Here is a 17,912-nt window from a genome sequence, read left to right on the forward strand (position 1 = left end):
ATGGGGATGGGAAGAAAGAAAGAGAAAGAGATGAGGGAGGAGAGAGAATGGGTTTATGTATCTTTCCCATTGCCTCTTTCTCTTCCGGGTTTCCCCCTCCTCTCCCCCCCCTCCTCTTCTGCTTCTACCCCCGACCCCGGACTGGGTTTGTGGTGGCAGTCATGGTAGGTAGCAGTGGATGGTGGGTGCCACTGGGTCGGAGCGGAAGAGGGTTGTCCGGACGGCAAAACGAAAAAAAGAAAAGAAGAAAAAAAAAGAGAAAGAAAACGGGAAAATCAAAGAACACCAAAAAACCACCAAAAAGGTGTACAGTAACAGCCGGAGTCGGACGAAACGTAGGGAAGTCCCCGCCGGAGAGGAAAAGTAGTAAGGCAGTCAACGGCAGCGGGACTAATCACGGCAAAGCAATGCCGGGTGGGCGTCCGAAGTTCGGGGCAGTGTTAGTCGATAGTTTATGGTCACAGAATCTGCGCCCGTTATCTATCGGCGGAAACCCGCCCCTCTCGCCGCTTTCAGTCCTCCCGGGAAATCCTCGTGTGGCAAGGAATCTCTCGGGATGCAAGGCTCTAAGCGAGCTGGATTAAGAGATTTTTTGGATGAAACGTACGTAGTCTACTCCGTACTGCCCTTGGTTTCATTGACTATTGTTCAGTAGTAGTAGTAGTAGTGGTGGTGGACTTCTGGTCTGCTCCCCTTCCCAACCCATCATGTACATCTACTGTTCGATGTGAAATGCATGCCAAGCCTCTCCCTGCAGGCCTATCGACGGCACGTGACCTCGGAATCGATCCCCAGATTCTCAAGTGCAGTGCGCCCCACGTGTGAGCGAAAGTCTTATCTGATTGTTTTACGCGCTATCAATACGGTCATTTCTACGTAGAGTGCGCCCTCTGAAGACTGGAGTATTAGCCTGTCTCAAAACTAGGAAGCACATCGTTGTTGGGTGTTCTCTCCGAAAACAGGATGAATCGTTGACTGTCGGGAGACTCCGGCTTCCCGGTGAGCTGAGCTGAGTAGGGTCGTGGACAGTGGACACAGCGGGGGGGGAAGAAGAGATGGCCGCCGCTGGCTGGTGGTGGTACGGGAAGGCGGGCAAGTACAACTCACGGTTCACCGGGCGATCATACCATCTGTAGCCTTGCTCTGTCCGTCTCACCGGTAAACTGCCCATCGCCTAATCACAATCTGCCTATGAGTAGTACAGACCGCTTCGCCAACTTAAAAGGCAACGCAACAGAATGGCACATCCCTACCTTCTAGGGCACTTGAAAGCCATCGACATCACATTGGTGTAATGTTCATTGTATTGTACTTTACAAATGGTTGATGAAAATTCCAGCCGCCCCAGCAGCAAGGAAACCTTTAGGTTGCGGCTGACTGGCTAAACTCACCTGGGGGGCACATGTGATGGCGCCGGGGGAAGTTCAAGGTTACCAATTCCAATCGAGTTACAGTGACTGCGGAGCCAATCAGCATAATCCAAGACCCTTGTCCGTCCTTATCTCGACGGTATCAGAGCCAATGACATGGTGCAATTGTCATAGATAAGTAGCCGAGTTCCGCAACCCGAGAGGGTGGCACTAAGGCTGTCCCGTCTGTGCTCACTGCTCACTCACGGCTCGGATTCGAGGAATGGGAGGGAATCTGCGGTGCAGGCAGGCTTAAACATTGGCAGGTGCTGAAGAAACTTTGGCACTAAACCTCTTTAATCATCCTCCCCCCACTCCCTTCCCTGAGCCGACTCGCCCGAGTACGGCCATCCGAGCGGAATGCGCACGCGGTGTCTTAACTCTAAGTCTCTAACGCCTCTAAGATCACAAGCTACCCGCTAAACTCCCCCCACTAATGCATCCGTCGGTGGTCGGGGTTTGTTGACAGGGATTCTGGCCCGTATTGGTCTTTCCTTGGTTATCTGGGGGAGGCAACTGTCTATGATCCATTTGGTTGTTGGGGAAGATGGGGGGGGGAGTAAGATGCAAGATCCGGGGAAAGTATGCACCAGTGTAACTTCGATCACATACTCTATTATACAATGGGTAGGTGAATTGAACATCACATCAGGCTTCACGCCACAAGACGCGTCGATATCTACCATGATTACTTTTTCATTTTACTTAAAATCGCCTGCTAGCCAATAGAATACTCTACAGCGTGCTTGTCAGTAGGTAGGCAAGGGAAACTACACTAGCCATGCGCTGCTGTCCTTTTCCGCTCTCACCATCAGCGGCAGTACTTTTCTTAGCGTTAGTGCATTCCTCCAGGGGCAAAGTAGGATCCGATGTCGGCATCAGTCTCCCTGATGATTATACCACCAATCAAGTGAACCACCCTTTATCGGCCTGGGGTTCCCATTTCACTGACCTGTTGAGAACATCGAAGGATCAATCAATTACAGCCTGATTCTTTAGGCTATTGTTCTCGTTCAACGCATTAGGGGACAAGTGCTGTCCGAGATCCCGCTCGGAGCGGAAAGCAACAACAAAGGGATCATTTACATACCTACGCTACTATCATTTGTGGATTTGAGAACAATACAAGAGGACACTTGTTATTTGCTTCTCCGAATGATGACTGCCCGAGTACATCGAGTCAGGCACATGCGTAGCGAGCTAGCGAAGTACATGAACTAAGGTCAGGCAATACCAGCATATTGAAACAGAATGCGAAATAGGCTGTGCGGGCCGCCATCCTAGCACCTCGGGGGGCCCCAGACGCTCGAGTCCATGCATGCATAAAGCGTGGTTCTGGACACAAGCTGCATCTACAACACAAACCATCTCTCTGATCTGGATTATTGAAACTGCGCAGCGTCTGCAGCGTGCTCGACTCACTCCTGAACATGCCATTGCGCTCATCGCTCGCTCACTCCAGCACGTAACCCTTGGCCGCCGCGAGCTTGAAGACGAGCAGGTGGGAAAGAGGGGGGGTTTATACTCTCGCCGCGCTCACATGACACACGGACAGGGGCAGGCCATACTCCATGCCAGTGTTAGCCAAGCAGGAAGCAGCAACGAACGACATGCGGGCACGTTGGCGGAATGTCAAATGTAGACATCAGTCCCAAATCTGCCACAACCATGTCATATACTAGCCATGTCTCGAGTATAATGTCACTTCTCGCACATCGAGACTCGCCATATGCTACGTAGTCCAGCCATCCCTCCATATGCGGATCTTTCAATGGACTCCAGACAATTAGAAAGAACAGAACTTTCAGAGTCTGGGAACATCTTCTGTCTACTGTGCTCTCCTCAGCTGGAGTCAGATCTAAACTTTCAAGTCGATACTATCATGTGTTTATACGATTCTTCCACACTCAAGGATGGCTTCCGCTGCGTCTGGGGGACTACTCCCATCGAAGCCGACGATACACCACCGAACTCATTCCTTTATCGGATGGGCTTTCTGGTGCAGCTCATTCATCAGATTGAGAGCAACAAGCAAGATCTCACATTGTATTTCAATCTCATATTGTGTGAATAATTAGTATAATGGGTTGTCAAGATACATTCCTACTGTCCTTTGCATTGTTGTAGACTCTCCCTGTACTCGAAGGAACATCATCGTAAGTAAAACCCAACGATTAGACCATCTAGGCCAGCAAGGAGACCCGTATAGTATGTCAAGTGAAAGAAACTTATTGAAGCTCAGAAAAAACCACGTGCCCGGCGATACACATAGACTCGATCTGTCGGATTGGACCACCCACAACTTGGAACTATGGGACCGGTGAGCTAGGATTATGAAGCTCAGGCTTCACAATTACTGTCGAGCTCATCATTGTTGCACTTGCTTCTGGCATAAAGCTATTATCTCATTGGCTGACAGACTTCGTATCCAAGTCTTCTACATCGGAAGACTGGCAATCAGAACATACTACAGAAACTTGATTGTAACACAAGCCGACATGAAAGTTGCACGAAGGCAAAGATCATCCCCAATATCGAAACGAGACGCGTAAAATGAAGGGAACGATTAAGACAGCAAAACAAGGACGAGTATCAACCAGGGCCTCAAGTCCATACACTATCTGATGAGCAGAAGAAGTACAGTCTGTCTCGTGAGTGTGCTGAAGTTATTGAATACACTCACTGGATATCACATAGGATAGGTAGTATGCTCTAGTCTCTCAGGAGAATTATCCCTACTCGTAGAACGATAGACAGCGAATGAGAAACACAAAGAGCTAGCCCGGGGAATATCTCCTCTGCAGAAGAACTCTAGTCCTTAATTGACAGGCTATGTGGGATCAGTTCTATCTACGACTGCATGTCTAAGACACATACCATAGTTAATCCTAGCCAAAACTTAGCACCCTGCTTGTGAGGCCAATGGGTGTGAAACCAGCCCATGTACAGGGTATCAGATACACCCGGTCAAGGTATTGTATATACTTGTGGTACTTCTCTGTAGTTGCTATGCCAGTGTGGACTCAAAGTGTATAGCACTGCATCTTACTGGATATATGGATTGCGAAACGATTCTTATTTGACTAACAGAATGAGGCACAGTGCTGTGTACATACAGTTGGAAGATAGGCTGGTTCTACCCAGTACCCGATACGTACCAGATATTTCGGTAAGGTCTTGTCCATTACATTTGGTAAGTAATCAGTGTATACGTTACCGACTTGTCACAACACCACCAGTTTGGACCCCTTCCTGGTCTGCCGCCCCGGTCTCCTTCCCCCCTCCCTTCATGAGGAGAGATCTGGACTAGTTGAAAACACCACTCCGTCCTCCGTACCTGGTTTCATGATATGCCCGAGCTAGCCTGAAGAAACAAGAGACTGCCCACAAATCTTGTATATTCAACAGTGTCCCCCCCCCCCCCCGCTTCTTCAGCCGCGCGCCAGTCACTGGTGCGGGATCTTCATCGAAAAAGTCCAGAAGAAGTTTAAACTGCAATCTATGAGTAGCTAAAGAAAAGGCAACGCTCACTAGTTCTTGTTCTAGGAACTCTCTCTACCTTTAGTTATCACGCTTGTTCGATTGGGTTTTGTGCAGTTTATGCATAGCGGATCTAGGTTTCCCTCCAGTTTTCGTTTTGTCCTGCAGGGACACAGCACAACCCCAAGGACCAAATGGACCGAGGAACCACAAGAATAACTAACTTCTAGGTATGTGCGGTGCCTAACCCGATGGAAAAAAAAACCCACGCTACCCGGATGAGATGAGATCCCCCCCCTCTTCACCCTCTCCCCTTACGCGATCGATAACCACAGATCCGATCCACGAGTTCCGACCGGTGGAGAAGGAAGGGGGCGCGGTTCGTCATCCCAACCCATCGGCTCCGATCTCCCCCTCTCATGGTAATCGGTAAATGTTGGCGGGCAGCAGATGGGAAAATTCAAATCGATCGATCCAAGCGGACCGGGGATTGTGCGACTCGCATGGCATAGGTCCATTGCCTCATTCTCAAACGTATCTGCCTTTGCCCTTTCACAAATAACCCTTAGAGAATTAAAGATGGTAAGTAGTCTGTCTAGATATGTGTTTACACCTGTAAACCGAGGTTCAGCAGGACGGCTAGCCCCCTTTCTCAGTCTCAGGCAATACGGACTGTAGCAAAAGTGTAAATCTTCGTCCTGTGCGAGCAATTGACCCAGATAAACTCCAAGTGGGCGGGCACACGAACACTCCCTCACCACCTGGCCCCATGACGATTCTAACCGAACCGTGATGTGAGCGCCAGTCGCTTCGGTACATTGTTCCCGTCCGAACCAATGCCGTGTTCCACAGCGCACTACTGGGCTGTCAACCTCGCTAGAGGTCGTTTCGCTTGTTTCAGACTTCTATCGTTCCGGAGATAGGTGCCCAATCGAGACTCTTGTCGAGGTCGATCCTCACCCAGGTTGGCCCTGTCATCCAGGTTCTTGGGGGTCGTGAACCGCGATCGCAGCAGTAGGGGGCTCAGGGGGGGCGGTTCTTTTCGCATTCGAGTAAAGCATGTTCCAGCGATGACGACAAGCCCAACCAATGTCTAGAATTCAGAAATGTGGTAGTCAACATCCCCAGCTTGGAAATCAAAGAGCTGTGCATTAATGCTATACTAAATACCAGCGCCTATCATATGAATCATTGATTGGCTGCTGTTTTCAAAAATCCTCGGTCGTGTATATCCAAGTATAGCCCCTTGCAAAAAAGAGCGCGCTTCGTAGTCAATAATAGAAGCCAAAACTAAAATGTGGGCCCGCGCCAGTCTATCACGCTCAAGAACTCATATGATCGTCATCTCATGGCAGGCACGCGAAGAACAGAAAGAATATTAAAAGAATGAAAACGGGTTCCGCTATGAGTTTCCCAAACTCCGTACTGTCGCCCATAGTCGTTGGGTATTGTTTAACATGTAGAAGTCAACCCAGGGGATCGATGCAAAATGATAAAGCAAGAAGAGGCAAGGAAATGAGAGAAGATTTGGATCGAGGGACTAGAAGCCTCAGCCACGTGAGCTCTGCGCTCGTGACATGTTGGACGATGAATCGCGAAGGGCATCAGGTGCTCGTGGCCCGACCATCCAGTCCTCCATGGCAAGCCAGTCACTCCAGCTCCTCTCCGCGGCCTCGATCTCTGAATCCAGCGGACCCTGCAATGGGCGTAAAAATGGGATAGTCTCCAGCGGAGCAATATCGTAATCCTTTTTCACAGCTGCCCACCCCCCACTTTTCGCTGCGAAGAGGTAATTGCGTCTCTCCTGTTCGTGCAGAGGGCCGATGCCGGTGGCCCATTCGTTCCCGAAGAATCCTTGAAGCACCCCCGGAAAATCCATTCCAGTAGCCACTAGGCGACGAATATAAGGAATCAGCGAGACAGAAGGGGGCACTGTCGACGGCCCAGATGAATCCGAAGGGGTACTGGTATGGTTGGCGCTTGTTGAGGAGTGATTGGTGGACGAGCTCGAGCTCGAGCCCGAGCTTGCAACCGGATTGGATTCCCATTGGAATGGAAGACGAATGTTCAGAAAAGCGGAAAGCGCTTGAACAGGGACGCTGTGTTGCGCATCATCCAAGAAGTATCGCTGACAATTTTGATAGCGCGGGTACCATTCGAAGATGTCGCAACCAACTGTAGACGATTCCGCAGGTCCTATCATCGCTGCTGGTTCGCGGATTTGATTATCATTCATTGGAGGAGCGGAAGCACGTTTCGTGGGGTCAATCGAATTTCTGCTGCGGAAATGTTCACGTGCGTCAGTTCTGAATCATTCAAGATCATGGCCTCAATACTATTTGGTTTCGACATTTTCTGATGGTCTTGGCTGGTGTTTCGACACTTGAGACAGAAGTGGCATAAATCAGGCTCTGCTCTGTGAAAAGCACGAAAGGCAGCAAGTTATATTGTACGGGGAAAACCCACGACTGAACAGCCGAGATAGAGGGGTAGAAGAGCTAGAGGGCGAGCGAATGCTTACTTGCTATCAATCACACTGCGTCCCCTTCGAAGGAGAGATCTTCGTGGCCGCGTAGAAGGGAAGGACAATGACGATGAGCGAAACAGATTCCTGATGGTAAACCCTAGGCCTCTCCCCGGATGAGATTCGTCCATGGACATCTGCTAGGCGCAATCCATCTATTATCGAAGCAGAAAACACAAGTCATGACATGGGCCCTAGCCCAGGAGAAACATTCGTCGGAGGGAGCGGGGAGAAGATGTGGTATTTGATGAAGAAATACAGGTAGGTGATAGTCGCAGCGGAGGAAATAGAGAGGGGGAGGAGGGGGGGGATACAACGCTCTACTTTAGGTGATGGGATCCATTGGAAGAACTGGAACGGGGCTGCATATGAGCATACATAAAAGTTCAGTTTGAGACAAAAATAAAGAAGGTTACGAAGAAGGGAACCGGCCCGGAAGGGTAGGAAAGAAAGAGTCAGATTGCGGAGCTGGACTGGAAGGTGTGGACTTTTGTAGACCAGGTATATTGTTTGGGACCTTGGGTACTGGTACTGGGTGCGACTAGCACCAGAGAAAGGAACGGGTCTACCCGATTAATGGCCCTTCGTTTTGTTTCGTTTTTGTTTGAGAGGGGGGCTTTTTTTTATTGAAGGATTTTCTTTTTCTCTCGCTATTTTTTACTCCTTCTTTTCTTTCTGTTTTTTTTTTCCTCTTCCCTCTACTCTTTCTCTTTCCTTTCTTTGCAATTCACTATCTATCGAAAGAAGGGAAATGTACTATATTATCGTGTTGGATCAAATCACTCTTAGTACACATGTACCGTACATACCCAAGGGATATAGTGTTTCGCTGAGGTGCCTCCAGTCACAGCTGTTCAATTGATTTCTGATGGTATTTGCATGTTTTAGAATAATTCGCCTAATAGCATTGGGCTGTAATAAGATTGAATTGATAGATAGAAACCCATTTGGTAGTAGCTTGTTCAAACGAGGTGCCTGATTAGTTATAGCGTAACCTCCTTAAGCCACACTAACGTTAAGTATCAGTAGTGTGGCGGGTATTGAGCAGCACTAACCTCACAGTACCTGCTCCAGGCTAAGGTACTGAGTAGAAAGACAGGGCCGCTTTCAGATTAGGAAATCTTTGGGTAAAACTGGAAGGAAGAACCATCATCAAAGTGATTGTCATCGGCAGTCAGATTCTCAATGATAGTATCGATTGCGGTTATTGACTGGTCTCTATTCTTTGATTTTTTTTAAAAAGTTTTCTAAATGCCCCCTCCTCCCCTTCTTTAGTGCGAATGAAGAAATAATCGTTCACAGTGATCGGGAACGGAATCCCAAGGAACCTGAACATTAGAATCAGGTACAGATCGAATGGTTCAGGGCGGCCCTTCGGTGGATTCTGGGTAGTCCCTCCGAGCCTCTAGCCTTTAAGCCTCTAGCGGATGGCAAAAAAGGTGATGGTCATCGCGTGTCCTTTTACTGCCTGTGGATCCCGAAATAATGCAGATTCGGATAGAACCCAGATCAAACACATCCGTGCATCTACCGTAGATACCTGTAAGTTACTGTACATTTATGTTTATCCTAGTCTTTTCTAGTAATCACGGACGGCATGGTGACTTACTCACTGAGGAAGAGAAATTCCTTTACCTATCTTGAAGCCTACGTCCGAAACTTCGGCCTGCACACCTCAGCCCCCTGCCTGGAGTGAAGACAATAGACACTGCATTGGCTGAGCCCCACGAATTCTCGTTTCTGTTTCAGTATGACCTCTATGTCTCCCACGTTCATGGCTCACCTTGTCGCATTGATTGGCGTCTATAGAACTTTATCTAGTACATATGTAATACTTCTGAAGGAAGCTGGGCGAAACAAATACTGAACGCATGTAATTATCATTACAAGGACTGGAAGTGTAACTGTGAATTCTCGTTGTCGCATGCAGATCGAACCGACAGAATGGAGAACCACAGAAATATCGAGTCCATATCATAACTTTCAGGGAAATTGAGTCTTTGGCCGAAATCCAAGAATCAGCGTGAGTGAAGAGGTGCGACAGCCTCAAACAACTTATCCATCAGGGCAATCTTAAGGTGTCTCTCCCGCCCGGGGCACAGTTTTGGACAATACTCCATCAGTAAGTCAAAGTACCTTGCTCGGTAACGGCACATCCCCAGTCAATAATCATGAAGACAGCAGGTTCCAGCTTTCCAGGTCGACGAAGAACTAATATGGTCAAATCAAAGGGCAATAATTTAAGATTCTTTGACAGATTGTTCTTAATTCCTCCTGTCAAATTTGTCAATCGCGTGTTTCCCATGCCTTCAACATGAAATGAGGAAGCGCGGTATTTCAGTCCAATCCCAATAATCTTTAGTATGCATCATTGCTACCACCAAGGGATGCGGCCCAAGTGGCGTTTCTATAGTCTTCCTTGCTAGTAGTAGGCAGTGACATACCTACTGCCTATGGTCCGGCGGCCTCGTCTAGCCCCTCCCCCTTCATTGAACCACTATAGGACTTGGTCCATTGCGAAGGATCCTTATCGAATGATAAGCTGTACTCGAGAATAAGTGTGAAAAATGGTACTATCGATGGGGCTGAAAAGAGAAAAAGCCCAAGCTACGTATTTATCTTGCCGTGCTAATAATGTATGCTAGCGCCCAGATGTGGTATTCGGCGGGGTACATACAGTAAGGTATTCCTCCCTCCTTCTGTAAGCAATTCGTAAGGTATTCTCAAGCACAACAAGCAATCTGAGAAAATTGTCGCAATCATGCTTGAGCATGCCATCCCCGGTCAGCTGTAATGTCTTAAGTCGAAGTTGCAGGGGTCAAATACAGCCTTTTAGTCGGGTACTGCTTGAAGAGGAGCTTTCAAGTATGGACAACCGAGGTGGCTTTAATTATCCTTTTTATTGGTTGCATGACCAATTTGATAATATACAGCAATGTTGAAAACACCGAATAGCAAGAGTTGAAACCCTGGGGAGTTGTAAGGAAAGAAAGCATCCCCCTAAACAGGGCGGACAACATGGTAACACATGGTAAAGTAAGGGAGCTAAGCTTCCCCACCACTCACCCAGCCGCCGCTAGTTGAAATACGTACCGCTGCTGAGGACCACCTTTCCAATTGCGCATCAGAAATCATACGTAGGTTTTATTCATGCCTTTTCTGCATTGGGAATGAATTGCTCTGCATGCGCGAGTGCAACCCCTGTGGTGCTTGGGGGGCTTTTTTCTTTTTTTTTTGCCACACTGTGTCGCGGAGATCTGAATCTTGGAAACGGCAGTGCATCGGCGAAAATACTTGTCGCGCCATCTAACTGGCCGCAAGAGAATAGTATTCTTCACCGTTACTGCTCAGCTCAGTATCATGCCTCGGATAAGTTATCCTGTCTGACTTCGCGGAAATTCAGGGTCAGTACTCCGTCCTGTGAAATGCCTAAATGATAAGATATCAACACGCCGTGCAGAAAATATGTAACTCTATTTGTGGGTCTTTGCTTTCAATATGTCGAAATCGTCCTCAACGATTACGTCCTCTATAGTAATAGTATGAAAATTCATATTGGTCGGTCCGCAAAGAAGACCAGGCAAATATGATGATCAATTATTTCAAGACAGAGCGGTGAGTATTGCACAAGTGAGTGCAACTTAACAGCCGTTTAGCCACCCACCCACGCCTTACGACTGAGCAGATGGTTATAGGAGTACTATGCCACCGATCATGTCCGATCCATTTCTTGCGGCCTGAAATATACCTTGCGGTAACTACAGCCTCGATATGAAGCTTTCAACTCTCAATGTACTGCATTGTGGCCCACAGCTTGTTGTGGCTCAGTCGACGTGGACTGTGTCTCCAAAATATAATCGATGGATCAATTAAGGCCTTTTTTTATCTCGATTACTCTCCTTTAATCCCTGATTACATGACACTTCAGACTTGACACACAGAAAAGACGTACCACGTCAAATTACAACATTACGAGGGTGTGTGTGATATAGCACTCTCAACACTTCTCTACATCACGCGGCTGAATAGTATCTCCGTGACCTGGAGCTAAAGTGTGGCTGAAGACAATTACGATTACAATACTGCTGGCAAGCATTGCCAACAAGGCTTATCTGCACAAGGGAGCGTAGTTTGGGTCTCATGATATGCAAGGCGATTGGCCCCCTAGGATGGCTACTGGCTTAGTACTCCTCAGTACCCCTCCGTAATTCCAGGAATTCAAAGAATGTAAGGTATAACTCAACACGTTCGCCGTATCCACAACTACAACAACCACCCTTTTCATTGGATCCCAGGAACATGACGGAGGGGATGACGCTAAAAAAAAAGGCAGGGTCATATTTATGCTTATCTACTAACCATGCAATATGGCTAGAACGACGATCCAGCTTGCCGCCAACATGATGAAGTGGAAGACAATTATTGAGTTCATTGCGTCCCGCGCCAGGACCCGAGTTCAATCTAAGGTCATCAAGAGAGCGGACGAGAAAGTTGCAAGTGGGATGACTTCGATATGGGCGGTACATAGTACTTGCGAAAAAATTAAAGATACTGCTAGCATCATGGCTTTTCCACCTGTTCATTCATTGCATGGTGTCGCGAGCTCCAGATCCTGTTGTTAGCCTCTCGTTCCAGATCGAGAGGAATCCTCCTTCTCAGCCACATCTATAGTGCACGAATACAGCCTCACACCGGAGCGAAGTGGGCAGTAAGTGAGGTGGGAATACAATACGGACTCGCCGACGCCGCAGGATCGGCAATGCAGCCACAGAATGCTTCGCCACCGTGGCACATTGCCTGTTTTCAGCTCCGGACTGTGAACTTATTGCCACTAGTAGGCACTAGCCACATATCAATGCATGTTTTGAAGCTTCAATCGGCAGCAGGGGGATTGTCGGTACACCCAAGGTGGTTATACGGGAAATGTTCGAGTATGTACTTGTAGCGTCATCTGTTGATCGAATGGTGCTGAACAGACATTTGATCGACTTGACCCAAAGAATAACTACCTGTCGTTTTGCTGACATATCAGGTTTGAGAGCGGCCTCATGAAGGTGACACGGTTGTTGACATTTATGGGGCTCTTGACTCAGTAACTAATTATCCGATTGCCAGAATGCAAAGACAGAAAAGTGAGCCTTCTGCGATGAACCTTAGCTATGGAGTCAATTCGAGCTGGGCGGAAATCTCGGCGTTCTTCACGCCATGGACTTCCTGAGCTGATTGCAACTATGTAACAAAATCTACGGAGTACGTCTCCTAAAGCCTAGCGCGACCGATTAAGCCACACCTCCAGTGTCTTTCCTTCAGGTGCTATTATCACACGATACGGCCCCCTACTCTGCTAACTCATAAAAACTGAAAGATGCAATTTTCTAGATGTTTTCTACGACGATGACTATCTGAGCGCCCAATCTGCGTGTTGTGGACTACTCCTCACCTCATCTACATCGGCGCAGCCTTGCCCCAGTATTATGCCTTGTACGTATATACGCCTTTCAACTGAGAATTTACACGGACCCCAAGCATTGTTGTGCCTAACATAAACTTTCAAGTAGATACGAGTAAAATTGCTACTAGCCAAATCCTAGATATGCCATCTTTGAGCCTCAACCTTAATGTGTCTACCTTTTGTATGACAGTGTTGTACTGTACAGTGCCTTGCGATTAATCCCACAGCTCTGGAGCACGAAGCTAACCCAGCGATCCCCTAACCCGACCCCTATGTTGGCAGGCTGACCAAGGTCGATATTTGGTCATGCCTATGATTGCTACGGCATTTCATCTATCATAAAGCACGCAAGCCATGCGGCCCCATTATAGTATGCCCGGCGAGTCAGACACACCAATGATTGGATATGATCTACGGCCATATTGCAAAGTGGCGGTTGGAGTGCTATTCGATGTGGTTCAAGAGCCAATGACATTATAACCGGAAATAATACCTCACAACGGTCTGGCCCTAAGCAACCGAACTGGGAATTATCCTTTAACTCTTACGGCCGAGTGCCGAAGCTATTAGAAGAGCTAATGGCAATGGATCGTTAGCCCCCGGGGTCCAGCTCCCCACCAGTTGATTGATTGCCGTTTGCCCTAGATATGGCTGATGAGCTTTAGTGCAGTGATGATTACCCATACAGAGCGCATGATCGTCTTCTGACCAACCTAGTCGGGACTCAGACGAGATATCTGTTTTTGGTGTGACTGTAATATTTATTATGAAGAGGTAGTCGCAGAATAGGTACCTAAAAAAACTTATCTAGTACCTACACTGTTAGTAATGTCCAACGATTGCTTTTTGTCTTCTTCTCGTTTGGAGGCTCCCGACGGCAGACCCTCAGTTCCGACACCATACGGTCAAACTTCGAGACGTCGGAAATGACCTTGTATCTTGTAGTAAGTAGTACAGAACAGTGCCTGCAAATCACAGGCGCAACCTGACCTCAAGGTGACCGGGTGTGTCTGTCATCCAGGTGTTGTCCTTAATGCCCTTCTCACTGGAGCATACATGAATCATGTCATTGGAGATGCATATGCTTCGACGCGTCATTATTGAGGTGGATATGGTATATCTACGATGGATTGCGGCTTTATCTCCAGATCCAGCCGTCTCGGGCTTGTTGTTTCAGGTATCGAGGTGCATCGCCAATGTTTGCAAAGTCTTGAAAAATACACGCTTGCGAGGGCCTCCGCGTACGAGACAGCTCTCCGTCCGGTCTGCAGGTATCTAAAAGAAAGCGGATGCTTGCTTGTCACATACGATGCCAATGCCGCGCAGTGACCACAAGAAGGTCACGTGCTGTTTAAATTACATAATACCACGTGATGAGCACCTGACGTCCAAACAATGATTGCAGCTAAAGTTGTCTCCCGGGATCAACAAGTTCGGAGACAGACCATGTCGCGATGTCAGCAATAATGCCAGGGTAGTCAACTCTATTATATGAATCAAAGCTTCCACACTGCTATTTGTGCTATGCTCCCCGCAACCCCCGAGTATCAAGCAAATCAAGCAGATCTATCTGGAACATGACTTCTTCCGAACAATGGGGGATTTTCCTCCATCGATGCTTGTTGCATCGAATCGACGCAGCAGAGTTCAAGAGCCTATCGCGACTACTATTGCAGCGCTGCCCAATTACTGAAGCCCTGCTGCTAGATGTGCTACTTGAGACGCGACTTAGCACAGGGATCAAGTGGGACCCGCTTCTTCCGCTGTACATAGACTGTCTTTGCAAGATGGGCCTTGTCCAGACGTCGACCGTGTTGAAAGCCCTTCTAAAGCATTCTTCAATCCACGACAAAAATCAATCGTCATCAGTGGAGGTCTATCCGGGCAAGAAGAGTCGAAGTTGCTACACTCTTATGACGGACATCAGAGTTGTCCAGGATGCTATGCTGTCCGTCTCTACCGGCAGTGTCCCCAAGTCATTTTCAGAAGCGATATCAATTTTCACCGCCATCATCGACTGGATTCAGGCTGTTGTGGCCTGGAACAGCAGTCATATTGATTCTGGCCATCAGAACCCAGGCTTAATCAGTTCTCCCGACGCAGTTTCGCTGTTCGAGTCCTTGGGTATCTTGCTTGCTGCTTTGTCGGGCACTACGAAAGGACTCGAAGTCCTTTCAGCCGACTCTCAGGAAGGTAGGCTCAGAGATCCATGCTTTACTATCCCACTACTGACAGGATAATACAGCCTTGAAAGTAAAACTGGGACAGGCTCTGTCGGCATACCTTCCCATCTGTGTTGAAGTGTCACTACCACTACGTAATCGACTTGACAGCCTGCAGAAAGAGTTCAACCTTTACGGTGAAACTCCGGCTAAGCCGTTGGATGTCTCGATGATGGAAGGTGTCAACGTCAATGCGCTTCAGTTTGAGGCGTCAGTTATGGACGGTCCTATGATCAATTCGAGAGCTGGCCTCTTCGTCTATATCAATGCGATGGTACGTATACGTCACACACGGCTAGTAGCTTGGTACTGACTAGTTTTAGCTGGTAGGACGTCCTTTGGTTGATGACAGCATGCTTCTGAACTACTTGTCGAACAGATATGGGGTGAGTGGGTTGTCCAACGCGCAGCGCTGCAATCGCACTAACTGCAACAGGGTCATTATGAAGTTCTTATTGAGGAAACTATCACTGCAGCATTTGACGTGCTTTCGAACGCAAGCTACCGTAGCGAGTCCAACCGGTCGATGTTTCTATTTCGATCGTTCCTCGTGAACAAACTACCTGCCTTTTTTGCCGCCATGCTGGCAGCATCTATGGTTACCTTACCGATGGAACTATGTATCAGTCATGCGCTGGGTCGACTAGATCCAAATACGTTTCCCTCCTTTTCGCAGATGTTTACCATGCAAAGCAATACTGCTCTCTCGGACGTGAGGCAGGAATTTCTTTTCGCATGCGCCTCGCACAAATTGATCCCTGAATCCAGCATCGAGCGACTTCTTGGAGAAAATCCTATGCAAACACTCCCTGTAGGGGGGCCGTATAACAAAGATGATCTTGTCAACCAGATCAATGCTAACCCGGAACGAGCCGAGCACTTGATAGGTGAGATCGAATCGATGGAGGGAAACGCCGGTGCAATCGTTGGCGCGATCATCGAGGTACGGACCATCGAACCCTTTCCGAACTGAGAATTGGGAAAACCTTTGCTGACGTGCGTAGGTCATGCACAACCTTTGCAATCAAAAGGAAACGATGACATTAAAGAATATCTGCAACTCGCTCTCTCGCCGGCCCCAGGCTATGGATGTCATTCTGTTGTTTCGAAGCACAAAACAGGTGCTGCAACCGTTGTGCTCATTGCTGGATGCCTGGCATTGGGATGAGGATCAAGGAGAAAGCCAGCCTGTCTACGACGAGTTTGGTAGCATCTTACTGTTAGTGCTCGCCTTCACATATCGGTATGGCTTGCGAGCACATGACCTTGGACTTGGTGGCAGCAATTCATTTGTTCTGCAAATTCTTGGGGGTGGCTCATGCAGTCAGAAACTGGATTCTCTGAGCGACAAGCAAAACAAGAACTTGGGGGGCTGGATCACGGCTTTATTCATCGCCGAAGGCATCAGCGAAGAGACAATGTCGGCATGTAGCCCGCAAGAGTTTTATCTTCTTGTTGCTACTCTGTTCAGCCAAAGTCTTGGGGCGTGCGAGGCCGGGAAATTGGAATTCGACACACTCAAAGGTGGATCTGAGTGTAATGCATTCCCTCCGTTAACGTGTGTTCTGAACTGGACTGACACAGACTAGATCTCCTCGAACCGTTTCTTCTTCCATCGCTTGTTCTGGCCTTAAATTGGCTAGGTAACCACATATGGGAAACGGAGGGCGACCCTTCGATCCCCCTGAAAGCTTTACATTCCCTGATCAATCCCACCTCGATATCAGGCGAAGCCAAAGAGATACATCGCACCGTCTTGAACATGACTGCACGCAGGCTGGAGGAACAATTGAAGGATGTTCGTGCCCGACACCCGTCTCGTACAGACATCAAGCCGATCCTTGATGCACTCGAACCATGCTTATCTTTCGAGCGAAGCGGCAGCTGTCACCGGAGTGAGCTAGACTCGTGGACATCACATTCGCCCGGAGGGCTTCTAGGCAGTATACGAAGTGCCTTTCAATCCCTTGTACTGTGGAGCGCAAGTCCGCACGTCAGTGTTGCACCGCACTCTTACACGCACCGACAACTCGTGACTGGCGTTCTGCTTCTTGGGGCCACACGCGTTCTAGGGGCCTTGGTTGAAGAACTCAAGTTGCAGACCGAGACTGGCAGCGGTGATATAGCCCTTGATATTGCAGCGACGCTGATTTGCGCACCTATGGCCGAGTACTTTGCCATCGACCAGAATAATCACTCTCACCAGCCCCTAGATCCTACCAAAGAATCCTTTCCACGATGCCCGATTCTCACCCTCCGGAGCGCTCTCAATCTACTTCATGACAACATACCGAAGATTTCCGAAAAGGATCCATCACGCGCTGAAGTCATCGTCCGGCTGTATCGGCGGGTAAACGCACTCATGACCCCACCGGCCCAGGTCCCGAATTTGGATATGAATAATATAATTCAGCACATGCAGCTTGGTGTGGGAGGCCCTGGGCAGATGGATCTCGACCCACAGGGAGCATCCGGGCATGGTGTCACTGATGACGACGCGGCAAATCTCAATCGCATGTTGGACAATGCGGCGGCTGCGGCTGTGGTGGGAATGGACGGAGGCCAGACCATGGGTGGTATCGGACTTGAATCGTCGAGTGGACTGGATACGAGTATTGATGATGTTTTGAACGCTGCTGATATGGCTGTCGGGAATCCGGAGTTCCTTGACTTGGATATGGAAGGTCTATTCTAATAGAGGCTGTTCAAGAAGGCTGTAAAGTACGGTGTCCGTCGTGGGTCGACTATTAGCATCGAGCATTGCATTGTACCCTCTCCGATTTGAACTCAAGTTGTGATATCCACATGCCAAGCGCCATTCTGCG

The 17,912-nt window shown here is 48.5% G+C and overlaps 2 protein-coding genes across 2 annotated transcripts; one reads left to right on the plus strand and one right to left on the minus strand.

Annotated features, from left to right (window-relative positions):
* Nucleotides 1-6,013: 6,013 nt before the first annotated feature.
* ASPACDRAFT_115563 (uncharacterized protein) lies at nucleotides 6,014-7,884 on the minus strand. The gene is made up of 2 exons (XM_020195910.1): nucleotides 7,411-7,884; nucleotides 6,014-7,168 (listed from the first exon to the last, which is right to left on the minus strand). The coding sequence occupies exons 1-2, from the start codon at nucleotides 7,542-7,544 to the stop codon at nucleotides 6,439-6,441; spliced, it is 864 nt and encodes a 287-aa protein (XP_020058875.1). The 5' UTR covers nucleotides 7,545-7,884; the 3' UTR covers nucleotides 6,014-6,438.
* A 6,439-nt stretch (nucleotides 7,885-14,323) lies between these two features.
* nut1 (putative RNA polymerase II mediator complex subunit Nut1) lies at nucleotides 14,324-17,912 on the plus strand. The gene is made up of 6 exons (XM_020204831.1): nucleotides 14,324-15,058; nucleotides 15,111-15,361; nucleotides 15,411-15,473; nucleotides 15,524-16,030; nucleotides 16,092-16,623; nucleotides 16,677-17,912. The coding sequence occupies exons 1-6, from the start codon at nucleotides 14,443-14,445 to the stop codon at nucleotides 17,780-17,782; spliced, it is 3,075 nt and encodes a 1,024-aa protein (XP_020058876.1). The 5' UTR covers nucleotides 14,324-14,442; the 3' UTR covers nucleotides 17,783-17,912.

Source organism: Aspergillus aculeatus, assembly GCF_001890905.1.
Source record: "Aspergillus aculeatus ATCC 16872 unplaced genomic scaffold ASPACscaffold_4, whole genome shotgun sequence".
Classification (NCBI taxonomy): domain Eukaryota; kingdom Fungi; phylum Ascomycota; class Eurotiomycetes; order Eurotiales; family Aspergillaceae; genus Aspergillus; species Aspergillus aculeatus.